The 16,698-nt window shown below is 38.5% G+C and overlaps 1 protein-coding gene across 1 annotated transcript; it reads right to left on the reverse strand.

Annotated features, from left to right (window-relative positions):
* Positions 1–5,819: 5,819 nt before the first annotated feature.
* On the reverse strand, positions 5,820–14,619 carry LOC133546820 (gastrula zinc finger protein XlCGF48.2-like). Its single transcript, XM_061892648.1, has 3 exons — positions 14,487–14,619; positions 12,653–12,875; positions 5,820–7,603 (listed from the first exon to the last, which is right to left on the reverse strand). The coding sequence occupies exons 2-3, from the start codon at positions 12,873–12,875 to the stop codon at positions 6,555–6,557; spliced, it is 1,272 nt and encodes a 423-aa protein (XP_061748632.1). The 5' UTR covers positions 14,487–14,619; the 3' UTR covers positions 5,820–6,554.
* Between the last annotated feature and the right edge of the window lie 2,079 nt (positions 14,620–16,698).

Here is a 16,698-nt window from a genome sequence, read left to right on the forward strand (position 1 = left end):
TCCAAATGCCCAGATGTAAATATGTCATTAATATATAAGTTAAATAACTTGGGACCAAGAACGGCTCCCTGTGGAACCCCACAAGCAATGTCCAAATGCCCAGATGTAAATATGTCATTAATATATAAGTTAAATAACAAGAACGGCTCCCTGTGGAACCCCACAAGCAATGTCCAAATGCCCAGATGTAAACTCGCCCATCTTCACAAACTGCTGTCTTTGTGTTAAATAGTTCCTTATCCAAGTCAAAGTTACTCCCCTTATTCCATATCTGTATCATTGTTTCAGTAATATTTGATGATTAATGGTGTCAAATGCTTTCCTCAGATCCATGTCCATTCCAGCTGCATATTTCTTACTATCTAAGCTCTTGGTTATCTCTTCTACTGCATCAATTATTGCCAGAGATGTTGACCTTGCTGTCCTAAAACCGTATTGACTTTCATTAATTATCTTATGTTTATCTATAAATTTCTCTAATCTAGTGTTATATCATTTCTCTAAGATTTTGGAAAACTGCGGGAGCAAAGAGACAGGTCGGCAGTTTGTGAAGATGTGTTAGTTCCCATTGTTATATATTGGTATTACCTTTGCCATTTTCATTTTATTAGGAAATTGTCCTGTTTGGAAGGACAGGTTAAATATGTCAGTTAGTGGTTTGGTGATGGAATGTATGTTTTTTTTCCACAAGTGTCATATCTATGTCGAAACAATCAGTAGATGTTTTATTTTTGCAATTATGAACAACATCTATTATTTCCTCTTCAGTTACTCCCAACAGAAACATACTCATTGGATTCATTTCAATCAGTGACTCCATTTCATTGCTGCTATAATCAGGGATTTTGGCTGCCAATTCTGATCCGACATTTACTAAGAAACTGTTAAAACTCTCCACAACATTATTCATATTATAATTATCTTGGTTGTTAGCAGTGAAATAGCTAGGACACAAGTTATTTTTTGATTTGCCTTTAATTATAGTGTTAAGTATTCCCCACACCTCCTTAGCGTTGTTCTTATTCCTATGTAATAGATTGCTATAATATCATTTCTTACTAGTCCTTATTATATCAGTCAATTTATTTTTATATGTTTTATATCTATGTTCAGAGTCTTCAATCAGTTTCTTTGTACATTCATTTTTGGAGCCAGGTTTTACATGACTTAATTTGATGAATTGTCTATATAATGTGTTTTTCTTTTTACAAGCGTATTGTAAACCCTTGGTTAACCATGGGCACTTTAAAGTTTTGTTGTTGTTTCTCTTTTTTTTTATTGGACATTTTTGGTTATATATTGAATGAAATATATCTATAAATGATTCAAAGGCACTATCCACCTCCTTTTTGTTGTACACGCAATCCCAGTTTTGCATTGTTAGGTCCTGATTTAATAGATTGAAAGAGTCTTCTCTTCTAACTGGTTAGTAAGTATATTTTTGCTGTGGATTCAGGTGTGTACTGGTCTCATCATTATAGACTGTGAATACAGGCAGATGATGGGTTATGTAAGTATATTTTTGCTGTGAATTCAGGTGTGTACTGGTCTCATCATTATAGACTGTGAATACAGGCAGATGATGGGTTATGTAAGTATATTTTTGCTGTGAATTCAGGTGTGTACTGGTCTCATCATTATAGACTGTGAATACAGGCAGATGATGGGTTATGTAAGTATATTTTTGCTGTGGATTCAGGTGTGTACTGGTCTCATCATTATAGACTGTGAATACAGGCAGATGATGGGTTATGTAAGTATATTTTTGCTGTGGATTCAGGTGTGTACTGGTCTCATCATTATAGACTGTGAATACAAGCAGATGATGGGTTATGTCACAGATCATTACTCCACTGATGTTTGAAGACTGCATATTATTAGTGAAGATGTTATCGATGAATACTGTGCGATGTTATTCTAGTCGGTCTTGTAATGGTTGGGTATAAACTCATACTGTGCATCCTGTTAATATAGTTTTATGTTGCTATGTGGTTATTTGGATTCATGAGATTAATATTATAATCCCCACAAATAAATATTGTTTTATTAACTATTTCTGAGAAAGTTTTTTCAGCCCACTCAGTAAATAGTTCCACATTTGAACCTGGTGACCTGTATATACAGCTAATTATGATGTTTTTCTTCCTTTCATTAATGATTTCTATTGATAAGCATTCAACTATATCATTTACTGATACAGTCATGTCTTTTAATATTTTGTATTTATATTTCTTATGAACGTACATAGCGACTCCTCCACCCATTTTATTTGTTCTGTTAACATAGTTTAAATTATAATCCTTTATCTCAAAATCAATGCCTTTTGCTTCATTAAACCATGTTTCGGATATAGCAAAATGTTGTAAGTAGTCTTGAATTGCACTGGAATTTGCATACATGCTTCTACTGTTAAAATGGATGACTGAAAATGTGCCTTTTGATTTTATTGAGTTATTATATTCCCTTTCTGAATAGTATTTGCAGTTAATGGAGTCAGATGATGGAAACATATTATCTGGATCGAGATGATATTCCAAGTCTAATGAATTGTGATCAGTATACTCAGATGATTTTAGTTCAAAAAGCTCGGAATCTAGAATCCTTTGTTGTATTGTTAAATTGTTGTCTGTAATATCAGAGGACTGATTGTATGCCATTGAATGAACTTGTAAATGTACTTTTTAACTCTCCTTGTCCCACTAATTCACATATTTATTCATATCTCTTCAGTTCCTGTATGTCTCTAACAACCAGCACTTTTGCTTGTTCAGGTGATCCGTTCAGTTTTATGACTATTTTACAGTTTGTGACCCAAGTATTCTGTATTTTGTTTTGTTTCCTTAAGTGCCAGGCTTTTTTTGCAATATCTGCATTCCTTTTGATCAGGTGATCATTCAAATATACGTTGGTGCCTTTTAGCTTTCTCCCTTGTTTCATGAGTTCAGTCTTTCTTTTCCTGTTGACGAACCTCAGGATGACAGCAGGCATGACGTCCCTCTTCGCAGGCAGAGGATGACACGCTTCCATTGAGTTCTTGTCCAGATGAATGTCTCTGGAAGCCAGAAAGGCCACAACCTGCTCCTCCACCGAGCCAGCCTCCGGGTCCCTAGATGCACTCTCGCTCCCCACAGCTTGTGCATATGAGCGGGGTTTCACTTTTAGCCCCGTCACGATCACATCATTCAGTCTAGAATACTGCTCCAGATCTTCCACTTTCCTCTCCAACTCGCCAATCTTCTTATCCCTCTCCTGGATGCACATACGGAGCTCCATGACTTCGTTTAAGAATTATATCCGTATGTCATTTACGTCTTGTGAAAGACATTGAAGTGACTTTTTAATGTCCTCGTTTTCCTCCGCCGCTGGGGTTCTCTTCGGTCCCGTGACGACGAGCCCTTAAGACCCCACAGTCTGGTCAGAGATGATATTTAGCTGCTCAGCGATGTGTTGACAACTTCTGCGTCTTTGTTAGCAGCTAACAAGCTAAGCTAACTAGCGAGCTAAGCTAAGTCAGCACGAAACGCGGCGAAATGCTTCTCGCGCACCAAGACAATCTTATCCCTAAATAAAGACTCAAAGATGTATTTTATACGACGTGAATATTTAAAAACTGGAGAAAAAGTAATGAGACTGACTTATTAGCGTTCGGCTCCCTTCTCTGTCGACGTGCGAATGATGCCAAAAAACATGAAACAAGATGGGAAATCCTTAAAGGCTTATTGTGAAAATGTAATAATGTTTATAGACATGCAACAACAGCAACATATATGTTATCTGTTGTTATGTTCCCGATTTTTGAGTGTACAAAATGAAAGTGTGTGTTGAGTCTGACTTGGACATAATATAGACTATACACAAATGCTTTATGAAAATGTCATTTTGTTTATAAATTATATGCAATCTGTTGTTTCCCTAATTGTTGTTGTTGTTGTACATGGATGAGGGGGTGTGTTGCTGAGCCCCACTTGGACATTACCATGAATTGATGAAGGTGGACCCCGACTTAAACAAGTTGAAAAACTTATTGGGGTGTTACCATTTAGTGGTCAATTGTACGGAATATGTACTGTACTGTGCAATCTACTAATAAAAGTATCAATCAATCTGGACTGGACCTGGTTTTAAAAACCTTTAGAAAAGTCTAATTTCAATAATAACCTGGTCTTGTGAAGGTAAGGTCATTTTTTTATTTTATAAATAAAATCAAATAAGATAGATAAAAAATTGAAATATAAAACATTTTCTTGGATAAAAAAAGAAAGTAAAATAATATAAAACAATTACATACAAAATAGTAATTAATGATAATGTTCGGCACACACAATCATGTGTGTTTCAGGGACTGTGTCCCTTGCCGCCTGTGCTAGATATGTTGAGGGAACCACAATTTTGGTAGCAGAAAGAAACAACCCTTTTTTGTGTGAGTGGGTATGGATGAGTGTGAATGGGGGAGGGGGGGGTGGGGGGTTGATGCACTAATTGAAAGTGTATCCTGTATATTTTTATGTTGATTTAATAAAAAAAACAATGTATTGAAACGACAGTAGCATAAGGAAAGAAAAACAATAAATACATATTACACTCATGATATTATTATTGTCTTTGATGCTAATCATTTTTATAATGTATTTTAGAATGTGGGAGGTTTTCATGTTCTTTTTAAATTTACTCTGGCATCATATAAATTATTTCTATATATGCGAATATATATACATATATTTATTTATTTATTGTTTTTCTTTGATTAGCTATCCATCCATCCATTTTCTACTGCCTGTCTTTTTTGAGGTCTCATAGGAAAAGAGGCCCCAATTGGGACTTCGAGATGCAAAACAATTGACAACCATATCCTTGAAAGGAGACTACCTGTCTAGCTCAAACGCCAACCTTTAAGTTCTGACTGAAAGCAGTTGTTTTCCAGATATTTACACACCAACATCTCCTTCTGTGGTCAGGTGGTGTTGTTTAGCTTTAGCGCACACCCAGACAGTGAAAGAAGGAACATAAAAAACGATGCTTTGGCTTCTCCAGGAGAGGAGTCCTCCATATTTGACCTGACCTCCTCCCAGGAACTGCAGTCCTGTGTAAATGACGCTCTCTGGTAATTAAGCGACTTTTGCTTCAGTAAAGCGTCTCCGACGTCTGTTTGGATCCAGTCGCTCTGCCGTGTCGCCCTTCTGTCCGGACCAGGATGACAAGACCAGAAATACACTTCAAAAGCTCCAGTTTTACCTCAAAAATAGAGAGATAAGACAAAGTCAGAGTCAGTTGCACAAAACACCGAAAGGGATTGGCGCGGTTGGGAGAGCGGCCGTGCCAGCAACCTGAGGGTTCCTGGTTCGATCCCCACCTTCTACCAACCTCGTCACGTCCGTTGTGTCCTTGGGCAAGACACTTCACCCTTGCTCCTGATGAGTCGTGGTTATTGCCTTGCATGGCAGCTCCCGCCATCAGTGTGTGAATGTGTGTGTGAATGGGTGAATGTGGAAATAGTGTCAAAGCCCTTTGAGTACCTTGAAGGTATAGCAGTATAAACCTTTCAAGTCATGGCTGCAAATTGCCAGTAAGAAGAAGAAGTAATAGAGCTGGTTGCTTGTTTCTCTCGTGAGATCTGACAACATTAATAGTTTAAATTGAACAATTGACAGGTTGACAACATCCAAACAAACCAAGTCATCTCCAATACATCTCAACATTACACACATCCTCCAGGCTGAGTTAGTCTACATGATGAAGTAAGCTGGAAACTACATGTAAGTCATATAAAGAAAACATTTAAAAATTGACTGCGATAACAAATAGAATAAAAAACATCCCCACAAATATTAACTACATTTATTGTACCCAATTGTATTTGAATCATACATTGTTTATTGCATAAAGGTCCAGGGACATACAAACCCTGTTTCCATATGAGTTGGGAAATTGTGTTAGAGGTAAATAAAAACAGAATACAATGATTTGCAAATCCTTTTCAACCCATATTCAATTGAATGCACTACAAAGACAAGATATTTGATGTTCAAACTCATAATTTTTATTATTGTTTTTAAGATAATTAACTTAAAATTTCATGGCTGCAACACGTGCCAAAGTAGTTGGGAAAGGGCATGTTCACCACTGTGTTACATCACCTTTTCTTTTAACAACACTCAATAAACGTTAAGGAACTGAGGAAACTAATTGTTGAAGCTTTGAAAGTGGAATTCTTTCCCATTCTTGTTTTATGTAGAGTTTGAGTCGTTCAACAGTCCAGGGTCTCCGCTGGTGTATTTTACGCTTCATAATGCGCCACACATTTTCCATGGGAGACAGGTCTGGACTGCAGGCAGGCCAGGAAAGTACCCGCACTCTTTGTTTTACGAAGCCACGCTGTTGTAACATATGTTAAATGTGGCTTGGCATTGTCTTGCTGAAATAAACAGGGGTGTCCATGAAAAAGATGGCGCTTAAATGGCAGCATATGTTGTTCCAAATTATTATGTCACACATGTTACTTGTGCTGATGTTACTTAAACTTAAAGTCTGGACAGTTTATTTCAAATCCTGCAGTTTCATTTGCTGCTGCTGTTCTCACCAGCACACTTGTGTTTCTTACACTGGTACTTAAAAGACAATCTTTCACCACACACACTGCAACTCAACACTTTCTCACCTGTGTGTGTTCTCATGTGTACTTTTAAACTTCGATTTATGACATAACTTTTACCACATTCTGAGCAGGAAAAAGGTTTCTCTCCCGTGTGTATTCTCATGTGCGCTTTGAATTGGTACCTTTGAGTAAAATCTTTACCGCAGATTGAACATGTAAAAGGTTTTTCTCCAGTGTGTGTTCTCATGTGTGCTTTAAAATTGTGCTTTTGAGTAAAATCTTTACCGCAAATTGAACATGAAAAAGGTTTTTCTCCAGTGTGTGTTGTCATGTGTAGTTTTAAACTTTGATTTAATACAAATCTTTTACCACATACTGAGCAGGAAAAAGGTTGTTCTCCAGTATGTATTCTCATGTGTACTTTGAAATTGTGCTTTAAAGTAAAACATTTACGACAGATTGAACATGAAAAAGGTTTTTCTCCAGTGTGTGTTCTCATGTGTCTTACCAGACGACAATGGTACTTAAAAGTTTTGTGAGAGTGAGAACATGTGAAGTGAGTGTTGTCAGTGTGACATGTCTTATCATCTTTAGAGTCTTCATCATCAGTGTCAGGAGAGTGTGACGTTGTGTCCTCACTATCTGATAGTGGAGCTAAGAGCTTGTCTGCTTGTGATCCTCCACAGTGGTCTCCATCAGCTTCTGTTGTCATGTGTTGTGTTGAGCTGCTGCTTGGAGGCTCCCCCCCTCCCCTCTCCTCACTTTCACCTTTCACCTCATCATCTTCACTCTTCACAATCAAATGGAACTTCTCCAACCATTCTTGACTGATGCTGTGTTCCTCCTCTTCCTCTTTAAAATGCGGGGTCAGTGGGTTATTTTCTTCCCTTTGCATTTGCAATGTATGTGGCGCCTTCTCTTCCTCCTTAATGTGGAAGGGCTGTGGCTCCTCCTTGCCCATCCTGAAGCTCCACTTCTGTTGCTCAGAGAGAAGATGTTCTTCACAGACGTCTGCAGGACACAGGAAGACAAACATGGTCGAGAGGAGTCCATCTTTTTTTCAGTCACATGTCAGGAGCGATATTGATAAGATTTTACCAATTCAGATTTAATTTTCAATTCTGCTTTACGATTCGGTTATTTGTGGACTCTTTTGCTTTCAAATTCGGTAAAAAGGTGAAGAAACAGGTCGATTAGCACCTACAGTGAGGTCTTAAGAGGCCCAGACCTTATGGGTCCCCTATGGGGTGCCAGAGGACCCTAAGGAAATGTTTCTGCTTTGAAAATATCTATAAAATAAAAACATTTTTGGCTATAAATTAACAAGACACTACAAGTTATTTTGGGGTATTTCACAGAACTTTCCTCCAGAAGATCTTAGCTCCGTCCATGTGAGATGAATATCAAATGGAGCTGTTTGGCCACAATACCCAGGAATATGTTTGGAGGAGAAACGGTGAGGCCTTTAATCCCAGGACCACCATTCCCACCATCAAGCATGGTGGTGGTCGTATTATGCTCTGGGTCCGTTTTGCTGCCAATGGAACTGCTGCTTTAAATGGGACAATGTAAAAGGAGGATTATCTCCAAATTCTTCAGGACAAGCTAAAATCATCAGCCTGGAGGTTGGGTCTTGGATGCTGTTGGGCGTTCCAACAGGGCAATGACCCCAAACACGTCAAAAGTGGTCAAGGAATGTCTAAATCAGGCTAGAATGAAGGTTTTAAAATGGCCTTCCCAAAGTCCTGACCTAAACGTGTGGACAATGCTGAAGAAACAAGTCTATGTCAGAAAACCAACACATTTAGCTGAACTGCACCAATTTTGTCAAGAGGGGTGGTCAACAACCAAAAGCGCCTTATTGCAGTGAAACTTGCCAATGGACATGTAAGCAAATATTAACATTGCTGTACATATACTTTTGACCCAGCACATTTGCTCACATGTACAGTAGACCCATAATCAATTCATAAAAAAAAAAAACTTTATGAATGTTTTTAGTGAGCAACAAGTATGTGCTCCAATCACTACATCACAAAAAAATAAGAATTGTAGAAATGATTGGAAACTCAAGACAGCCATGACATTATGTTCTTTACAGGTGTATGTTAACTTTTGATCGCGACTGTATGTGTGTGTGTATATATATATATATATATATATATACACACACACACACACACACACACACACACACACACACATAAAACCGATTTAAGTGTACCACTAATGGTACGACAAATGTTCTTTAATTGTTTAAGTACAGTGTTTTAGTTTCCTATATTGAATGAACCTGAAAGTTCATTGAGGTGGTACTTGGACAGCCAAGTATTTTTGGTGAAAAAAGTTTGACAACTACTGACGTAGTAAACTACATTGGCAGACACCATTTTGTTTTACCTAAAACGACGTCTGCGCATAACTATCGCTTCCAATGAGATCCCGTTTTTATCTTGAGTTAACAGTAAAAGGAGAAAGCAATATCTGCGTCGTTTCATTTTTCTCTAACTACTTTCCACTGTGTTTGTTAGAAAGTTCCACAACTGTTGACGTTATCCCACGCTTGTGCTACAGCACTCATCTCATTGTGCAACATGTCAATGTTTCAAGTGGAACTAAACCTGATCTCTGAAAGAGGCACACATTATTTCCAAAGCAGGGCCCCCATCCACATATACAATACTAGAACATATCTGATGAAAGCAAACATTATTTTGTTATTTGAATTATAAGTGGGCCATACCAGCTATTAGGGTTGTACAGTATACTGGTATTGGTATAGTACCGCTAATGAATCATTCGCTGTACCGTACCCTCGCATCGAAGTCACGTCGTGACATTTCGGGTTTACGAGCAGACGAGCATGTTCGGCGGCACACAATCACTGAGTACTTACAAGCAGACACAGCGTGGAGACAGAAAAGGAACAACGGATTCATTTTGGCTTAAAAACTAACAATAAAGGTGAAGTTATAACACTGAAACACCCTCAGGAAGAGGGGCTTTAAGACATAGCAAGCTAGCTAGCGGCTAACATCCATCCGCCGTCGGTAGTGTTTTAGCTACTTCTAAATCACTAATCCTCGCCTCCATGGCAACAAATAAAGTAAGTTTCTCACAAGTAACATTATCACTGGAGGACGAGGAACAGCTAAACATGCTTCACTACACACCGTAGCTCACCGGCATAAAAATGTAAACAAACGCCACATATCTAGCCGATACTACTATGATTACGTCAATATTTTTTGGTATCACAACATTTTATTTCACTTTTTTTTTTAAATGTATACAGTATTATGTTTATAAACACAGGAAATATGTCCCTGGACACATGAAGACTTTAAAGATGACCAATGTATGATCCTGTAACTACTTGGTATCGGATTGATACCCAAACTTGTGGTATCATCCAAAAACTAATGTAAAGTATCAAAGAAGAGAAGAATACGTGATTATTACATTTTAACAGAAGTGTAGATAGAACATGTTAAAAGAGAAAATAAACAGATACTAACAGTAAATGAACAAGTAGATTAACTATCCATTTTTACAGTTTGTCCTTAATAATGTTGACAAAATAATAGGTGTATAAATGAGACAACATGTTAGTGCATATGTCAGCAGACTAATTAGGAGTCTTTGTTTGTTTACTTACTAGTAAAAGACAAGTTGTCTAGCATGTTCACTATTTTATTTAAGGACTTAACTGCAATAAGAAACATATGTTTAATATACCCTAAGTTTTTTTTGTTAAAATAAAGCCAGTAATGCCATTTTTGTGGTCCCCTTTATTGAGAAAAGTACCAAAATAAATTTGGTACCGGTAGCAAAATATTGGTATGGTTCCAACACTCCCAGCTATATTTGAATATTGTGTAATGGAAATGACTGCTGTCTGATAATCACATGAATAACCAGTGTTGGCATTAATACACTTTTTATGTCTTTATACGCATTGAAATCAAAAAGGACGTGCATTTCCTTAAATCCGGGCGTCCCTGGATTGCAGAGTGTTTTTTTTTTTAACCGACCTGCCTTCTCTGGGTCAAAACTCCAGTTTGCTTGTTTTTTTTTTTTTAACAAATATCACTTTCCACCAGTGTTTTGTTTTGTTTATTGTGACGGTGCGTTCTTATCACGCCGTCACTTGAAGACCGGCATGTCAGCGGGAGTGAGCGCCCTGTCGGTTGGAAGTGTGGCCGTGCCAGCAACTTGAGGGTTCCAGGTTCGATCCCCGCTTCTGCCATCCTAGTCACTGCCATTGTGTCCTTGGGCAAGACTCTTTACCCACCTGCTCCTAGTGCCACCCACACTGGTTGAAAAGTAACTGTCCGGCTTGCCCCTGACAGTTTGGTTGTGTTTTAGTTTTTCCTCTGTGTGTAGTATTTCCTGTCAGCGCTATTATTTTGTCCGTTTCCTGGTTGTTTCCCTGAGTGCTTTGTCTCCCCAGCTGTGGCTGATTGGCACCTGGCCACACCTGGTGTCAATCAGCCAGATACTATTTAAAGCTGCCTTCCCCACCAGTCAGTGCTGGATTATTGTTGTGTCGTGTGGATGTCACCACTACCTGTCAATGTCATTTATACTAATCGTTGTAGCTGTGTCTACTTCTGTTCACTCTGCTCACGTCATAGTTCCTTCGTGTCACAGTAAGTGTTTTTGTTTTTAGTCCAAAGTTAGCCTTTGTGCTAGTTTTGTTCATAGCCAAGTTTGTTCTCCGCCTTGTGCGCGCCTTTTGTTTGTACCCTTTTGTTTGTTCTTGTTTTAGTGTTAAATTAAATCATGTTTTCCTGCACAATGCCTGCCGCCATCTCTGCATCTTGGGGTTCAGCAACAACACCCCCTGACAGTAATTCAGATATTAGCTTTCACTATGTAAAAACGCTTTGAGTCACTAGAGAAAAGCGCTATATAAACATAATTCACATGATTGATAAGCATTCGTTTTTAAATGGTGGTGTTAAAGGTCTACTGAAAGCCACTACTAGCGACCACGCAGTCTGATAGTTTATATATCAATGATGAAATATTAACATTGCAACACATGCCAATACGGCCGCTTTAGTTTACTAAATTGCAATTTTAAATTTACCGGGAGTTTCGTCTTCAAAATGTCGTGTATTGATGACGTGTACGCAAGACGTCACGGGTTTTTAGGAAGTATGAGCGCTGCACACACACACAGCTAAAAGTCGTCTGCTTTAACCGCATAATTACACAGTATTTTGGACATCTGTGTTACTGAATCTTTTGCAATTTGTTCACTTAATATTGGAGAAGTCACAGTAGAAAGATGGAATTGGGAAGCTTTAGCCTTTAGCCACACAAACACACGGTGATTCCTTGTTTAGAATTCCCGGAAGTGAAACTTTCCTATGGATCACAGCGAACATGGATCCCAACCGAATGTCAACCAGCAGGTTTCTCTGAGAAAATTGTGGTAAAAAGTTGCTTCTTACCTGGAGAAAAGCTGAGCTTGTGCCATCCATAAAGCTGCCGTCGACTTCCCTTAGACACTGCGCGTCAAGACACCCGTGGACGTACACCTCCGACTATCAGGTACTATTTAACTCACTAAAACACTAGCAACACAATAGAAAGATAAGGGATTTCCCAGAATTATCCTAATAAATGTCTCTAAAAACATAACTTTTTTTTAAAATTATTATTATTTTTCTAGTCCGTCGCTATTAATATCCTCAAACACAAATCTTTCACCCTCGCTCAAATTAATGGGGAAATTGTCGTTTTCTCGGTCCAAATAGCTGTTTTTGTTGGAGGCTCCCATTAAAATCAATGTGAATATGTGAGGAGCCCCCACACTTGTGATGTCATCGTCTGCACCAAAAGTTGCAAACTTTATCGTGGATGTTCTCTACTAAATCCTTTCAGCAAAAATATGGCAATATCACGAAATGATCAAGTATGACACATAGAATCTAATTTTAGCAGGCCTTTAAAAAGCAAGTATATCTCCATCTTTAGTGATAAATGTGTCCCCCGGATGAACATGTGTCACAAACATTGTATTAGATGATATGTGGATGTTGTGCTTACTTGGACTGTGATGAAGCTGTGAGGACTCAGGTGGTTTGTCTTCATGCTCTTCAGTCTTCACAGAGACAACAGTCAGTGGAAACTTGCTGACATCAGCCTCCTCCTGCCCTACAGGACACTCTCCCTCCTGACTGATCCACACTTCCTCCTCTTCCTCTTTAATGTGGGGGGGCTGTGGATCCTCCTGCTGCTGAAGGGGACGTTCTTCTTGACGAGCGTTCATCTGTTGGACGTCCGTAAGACAACACAAACAAACTTCAGCTCAGATGTGTCAAATATGTTTTGTCTATCAAATATAATATTTTCCAAGTGGACTGACTCCACTCTGTGGTGATGTTCTTCTACACATGGAATAATCATCAGTTATTGATTATTATGAATTGTGTCATTGATCCTGTTTTCTGCATTTACATTAATTATTGATGAAAAAGTAACAACTTAAAGAAAACCTCCTGCTGGGATTTTAATACCGTCATGACTGCATGAAGTCAGTCTGCACGTACAAAAGTTTCATTGTGCTGCAGCATCAAGTGACGCCAACTGGCTCCTCCCACTACCAACCTACCAGCCAACCTTGACGTGCACCTCCAAAATAGTCCCACCTCACGTCAACGGTGACCAGGACTACAGAGCTGTGGTCCGTTGGCTTTACTTTTACGCACAATATCCTCTCCTTGTTCTCCATTACCTCCCTGCTTGGCACTCAGCATCAAGGGTTGGAATTGGGGGTTAAATCACCAAAAATGATTCCCGGGCGCAGCACCGCTGCTGCCCACTGCTCCCCTCACCTCTCAGGGGGTGATCAAGGGGATGGGTCAAATGCAGAGGACACATTTCACCACACCTAGTGTGTGTGTGACAATCATTGCTACTTTAACTTTCTTCTGCGAAAGCAACATTTTTAACCCAACAGAAAACAAACAGAAGTGCAGTGAAGCACGTGGAACAAGTGGCAGCGAGTATATATATAAATATATACAGATATGTATATATATATATATATATATATATATATACAAATTCATAAATGTAAACAAATATTTAGAATATTTGGGTACCTCATGTTTCGACTACATACAAAATATTGATGCAAATTCATTTTGTGTGCAGTATATTAAAGCTATTTTTAATATTTAACATTTATTTAATTAAATATTTATTTTAGTCCGACTGAATAAGCATTAATCGCTTACAATTGTGCAAATAGTGTATTCATAATAACAAACATCAGTTGATTTAATTTCCATGATATGTCCACCCAATGCAGCTGAGATAGGCTCCAACACCCCCCGACCCCCCCGCAACACCAAATAGGGACAAGTGGTAGAAAATGGATGGATGGATGTTATCAAGGTAATAGAAGTGCGTGCAAACATCATTTGTATTTATTGCTAATAAAGTTGACACCAACATAAAGCAGACCACTGCAATAATACATTATATTACACTGTCATTACAATAACAATAATATTTTTTTTCATCCTGTAAAGCATCTTTGAGTACACTGAAAAGCGCTATACCAAATAAAATGTATTATTATTATTATTATTATACCATGTGACTTATTCCAGACTTAAATTACAAGACGTTTGTTTCTTTCTAGTAACAAATATTTAATTATGTTAAGCGTGACTGTAATATACAACAAAAAACAGTTAAAGTATTAAATAAGTCAATATAATTCTCATAGAGAACATATAAAATACACTCCTCAAAAAAAAAACGCTCGCATTTGCTACAAAGGCCTGCTAGCGGGCTAACGCTAGCACGTTAGCTTCGAACAACATATGAGGTAAATAAGATAAATAATATGAAAATATATCATGTATATTACCTCATAAGCCGCGTGTACAAGAGAGGAGTGGAATATATTCTTCCTATTGTTACACCAGCAACTCTTTTTTGTCTTCTGTGGCCGGGCGAAGGAAGTGTGCACCACTCACTAGTGTCCCAGTGAAACACGTGTTTGAAGGAAGTGTGTACCACTCACTATTGTCCCAGTGAAACACGTGTTTGAAGGAAGTGTGCACCACTCACTATTGTCCCAGTAAAACACGTGTTTGAAGGAAGTGTGCACCACTCACTATTGTCCAAGTGAAACGCGTGTTTGGCCAACATTTGTTCCGCGGTTGAGAACACTTCGATGACGTCACACAGGAGGAAGAACGAAAAGGACACCAGAATATTTGCCTGGTGAACGTGGCATGCGCACAGAGGCTGGAGGAGACGAGGAGAGACGCGGAACTACCAAACATTTGGAGTGAATTTGGCGGCGGCGAGAGTATCTAAATCTGTTTTGGCGGTTGAGCATAAGCTGTTTTGTGACTGGATCGAGATGGAAGGGGATAGTGACGGGATGTATGAGGATAGTATGGAAATGGATAGGACTAGAGTGGAGAGAGGAAAGAAGGGGAGAGGAGGGAGTGAAGGAAAGGCGAGTACTAAAAGAGTGCATGAAGACGATGAAGAGGTTGATAAGAGGAAAAGGGTTATGATGGATGAATATAAGATCATTTATACATTTAAGTCAAACCAAGATATGAATGACATTAGTTTGATGACTCTGGTTAAGGGATTAAAGAAGGACATTGGAGAGGTGGAGATAGCGAAGGTGCTCAGGGACGGACGGCTGTTGATTAAATGCAAAAATGGAGAGCAAAAGAACAAAGCAATGCGATTGCAAAAACTGTGCAACAAAATAATAAAGGAAAAAATCGAAGTGGGAGAACGGAAGGGGGCAAGAGGAGTCGTGACAGGAATCCCAAGAGGAGAAAATTTAGATGATCTGAAAAGAGAAATAAAAGGAGGAACTGTCACTACGATGAAAAGATTGATGGCATTTAGGAACGGTGAAAAGACTGAGAGCGAATCTGTGCTAGTGCAATTTGCAGAGGAGGTCCTACCAGAGAGAATCATGATTGGGTATCTAAGCTTCTATGTTAGAGCTTACGTGCCACCCCCAGTACGTTGTTTCAAGTGCCAACGCTATGGGCACATAGCTAGTGTGTGTCATGCTAAAATGAGATGTGGAAGGTGTGGAGGGGAGCATGAATATGGACAATGTGGAGAAAATGAACAGGTCAAGTGTTGTAATTGTGGCGGGAATCACACAGCAGCGTATGGGGGCTGCATCATAAGAAAACAGGCAACAGAAGTACAGCAAATCAGAGTTGAACGAAATATTACTTATGCAGAGGCAGTTAAAATAAGAAATCAAGAAAGTGCAGAACAGGACAGAAGTGAAAATAGTTCAAGAAATAAAAAACAAGAGGCAGCAAATACAGGAATTTCCATGGATAAACTAGTTGTATTCCTGGCTTATGTAATAAATTGTACAGAACAGGCTAGAAACAAGACTGAGAAAATCAAAATAATTGTCAAAGCAGCAGCAAAGTTTTTAAATTTAAAAGAATTATCCTGGGAACAGGTGCAAGGTGAGCTACAGAGAGTAGACGAGACCGAGTCATGTTACCACAATCCAACGCCATGTTAATTGTTCAGTGGAATGCCAGAAGTCTGATAGCAAACGGACAGGAATTAAAGGGATATATTAATAATATGAAAAATAAACCACATATAATATGTATTCAAGAAACATGGCTGAAGCCAAAATTAAACTTTATAATAAAAGGATATATAACGATACGTAAAGATAGGAATGATGGGCAAGGAGGAGGATGTGCCATATTTATTAAGGAAGATATGCATTATTCAATATTAAAAGTAAAACAAGAACTAGAGATAGTAGGAGTAGAAGTATGGAATAATAAAGAAAGATACAAAGTACTAAACTTCTATAACCCATGCAAGAAATTAGAAATTCACCAACTAGAAACAATAATGGAGCACTGGAGTGGCAATATTATTTGGTGTGGTGACTTTAATGCACATAGCACAATGTGGGGTGAAAGGGATGACTGGAATGGGGATACATTGGAAGCACTTTTGGAGGAAAAAGAACTGGTGTGTGTGAATGATGGGTCGGGAACAAGGTTAGATGTCGTCACGGGTAAAGAAACAGCAATAGATTTAACACTAGTGTCACA

Source organism: Nerophis ophidion, unplaced genomic scaffold (assembly GCF_033978795.1).
Source record: "Nerophis ophidion isolate RoL-2023_Sa unplaced genomic scaffold, RoL_Noph_v1.0 HiC_scaffold_44, whole genome shotgun sequence".
NCBI classification, from domain to species: domain Eukaryota; kingdom Metazoa; phylum Chordata; class Actinopteri; order Syngnathiformes; family Syngnathidae; genus Nerophis; species Nerophis ophidion.

Bases quoted from the DNA above. Each gene is read 5' to 3' on its own strand.
- LOC133546820 (XM_061892648.1), bottom strand. From the start codon at position 12,875: ATGAACGCTCGTCAAGAAGAACGTCCCCTTCAGCAGCAGGAGGATCCA. The intron at 7,604-12,652 runs GTAAGCACAACA...TGTGTCCTGCAG, and splicing joins ACAGCTTCATCACAGTCCAA to ACGTCTGTGAAGAACATCTT.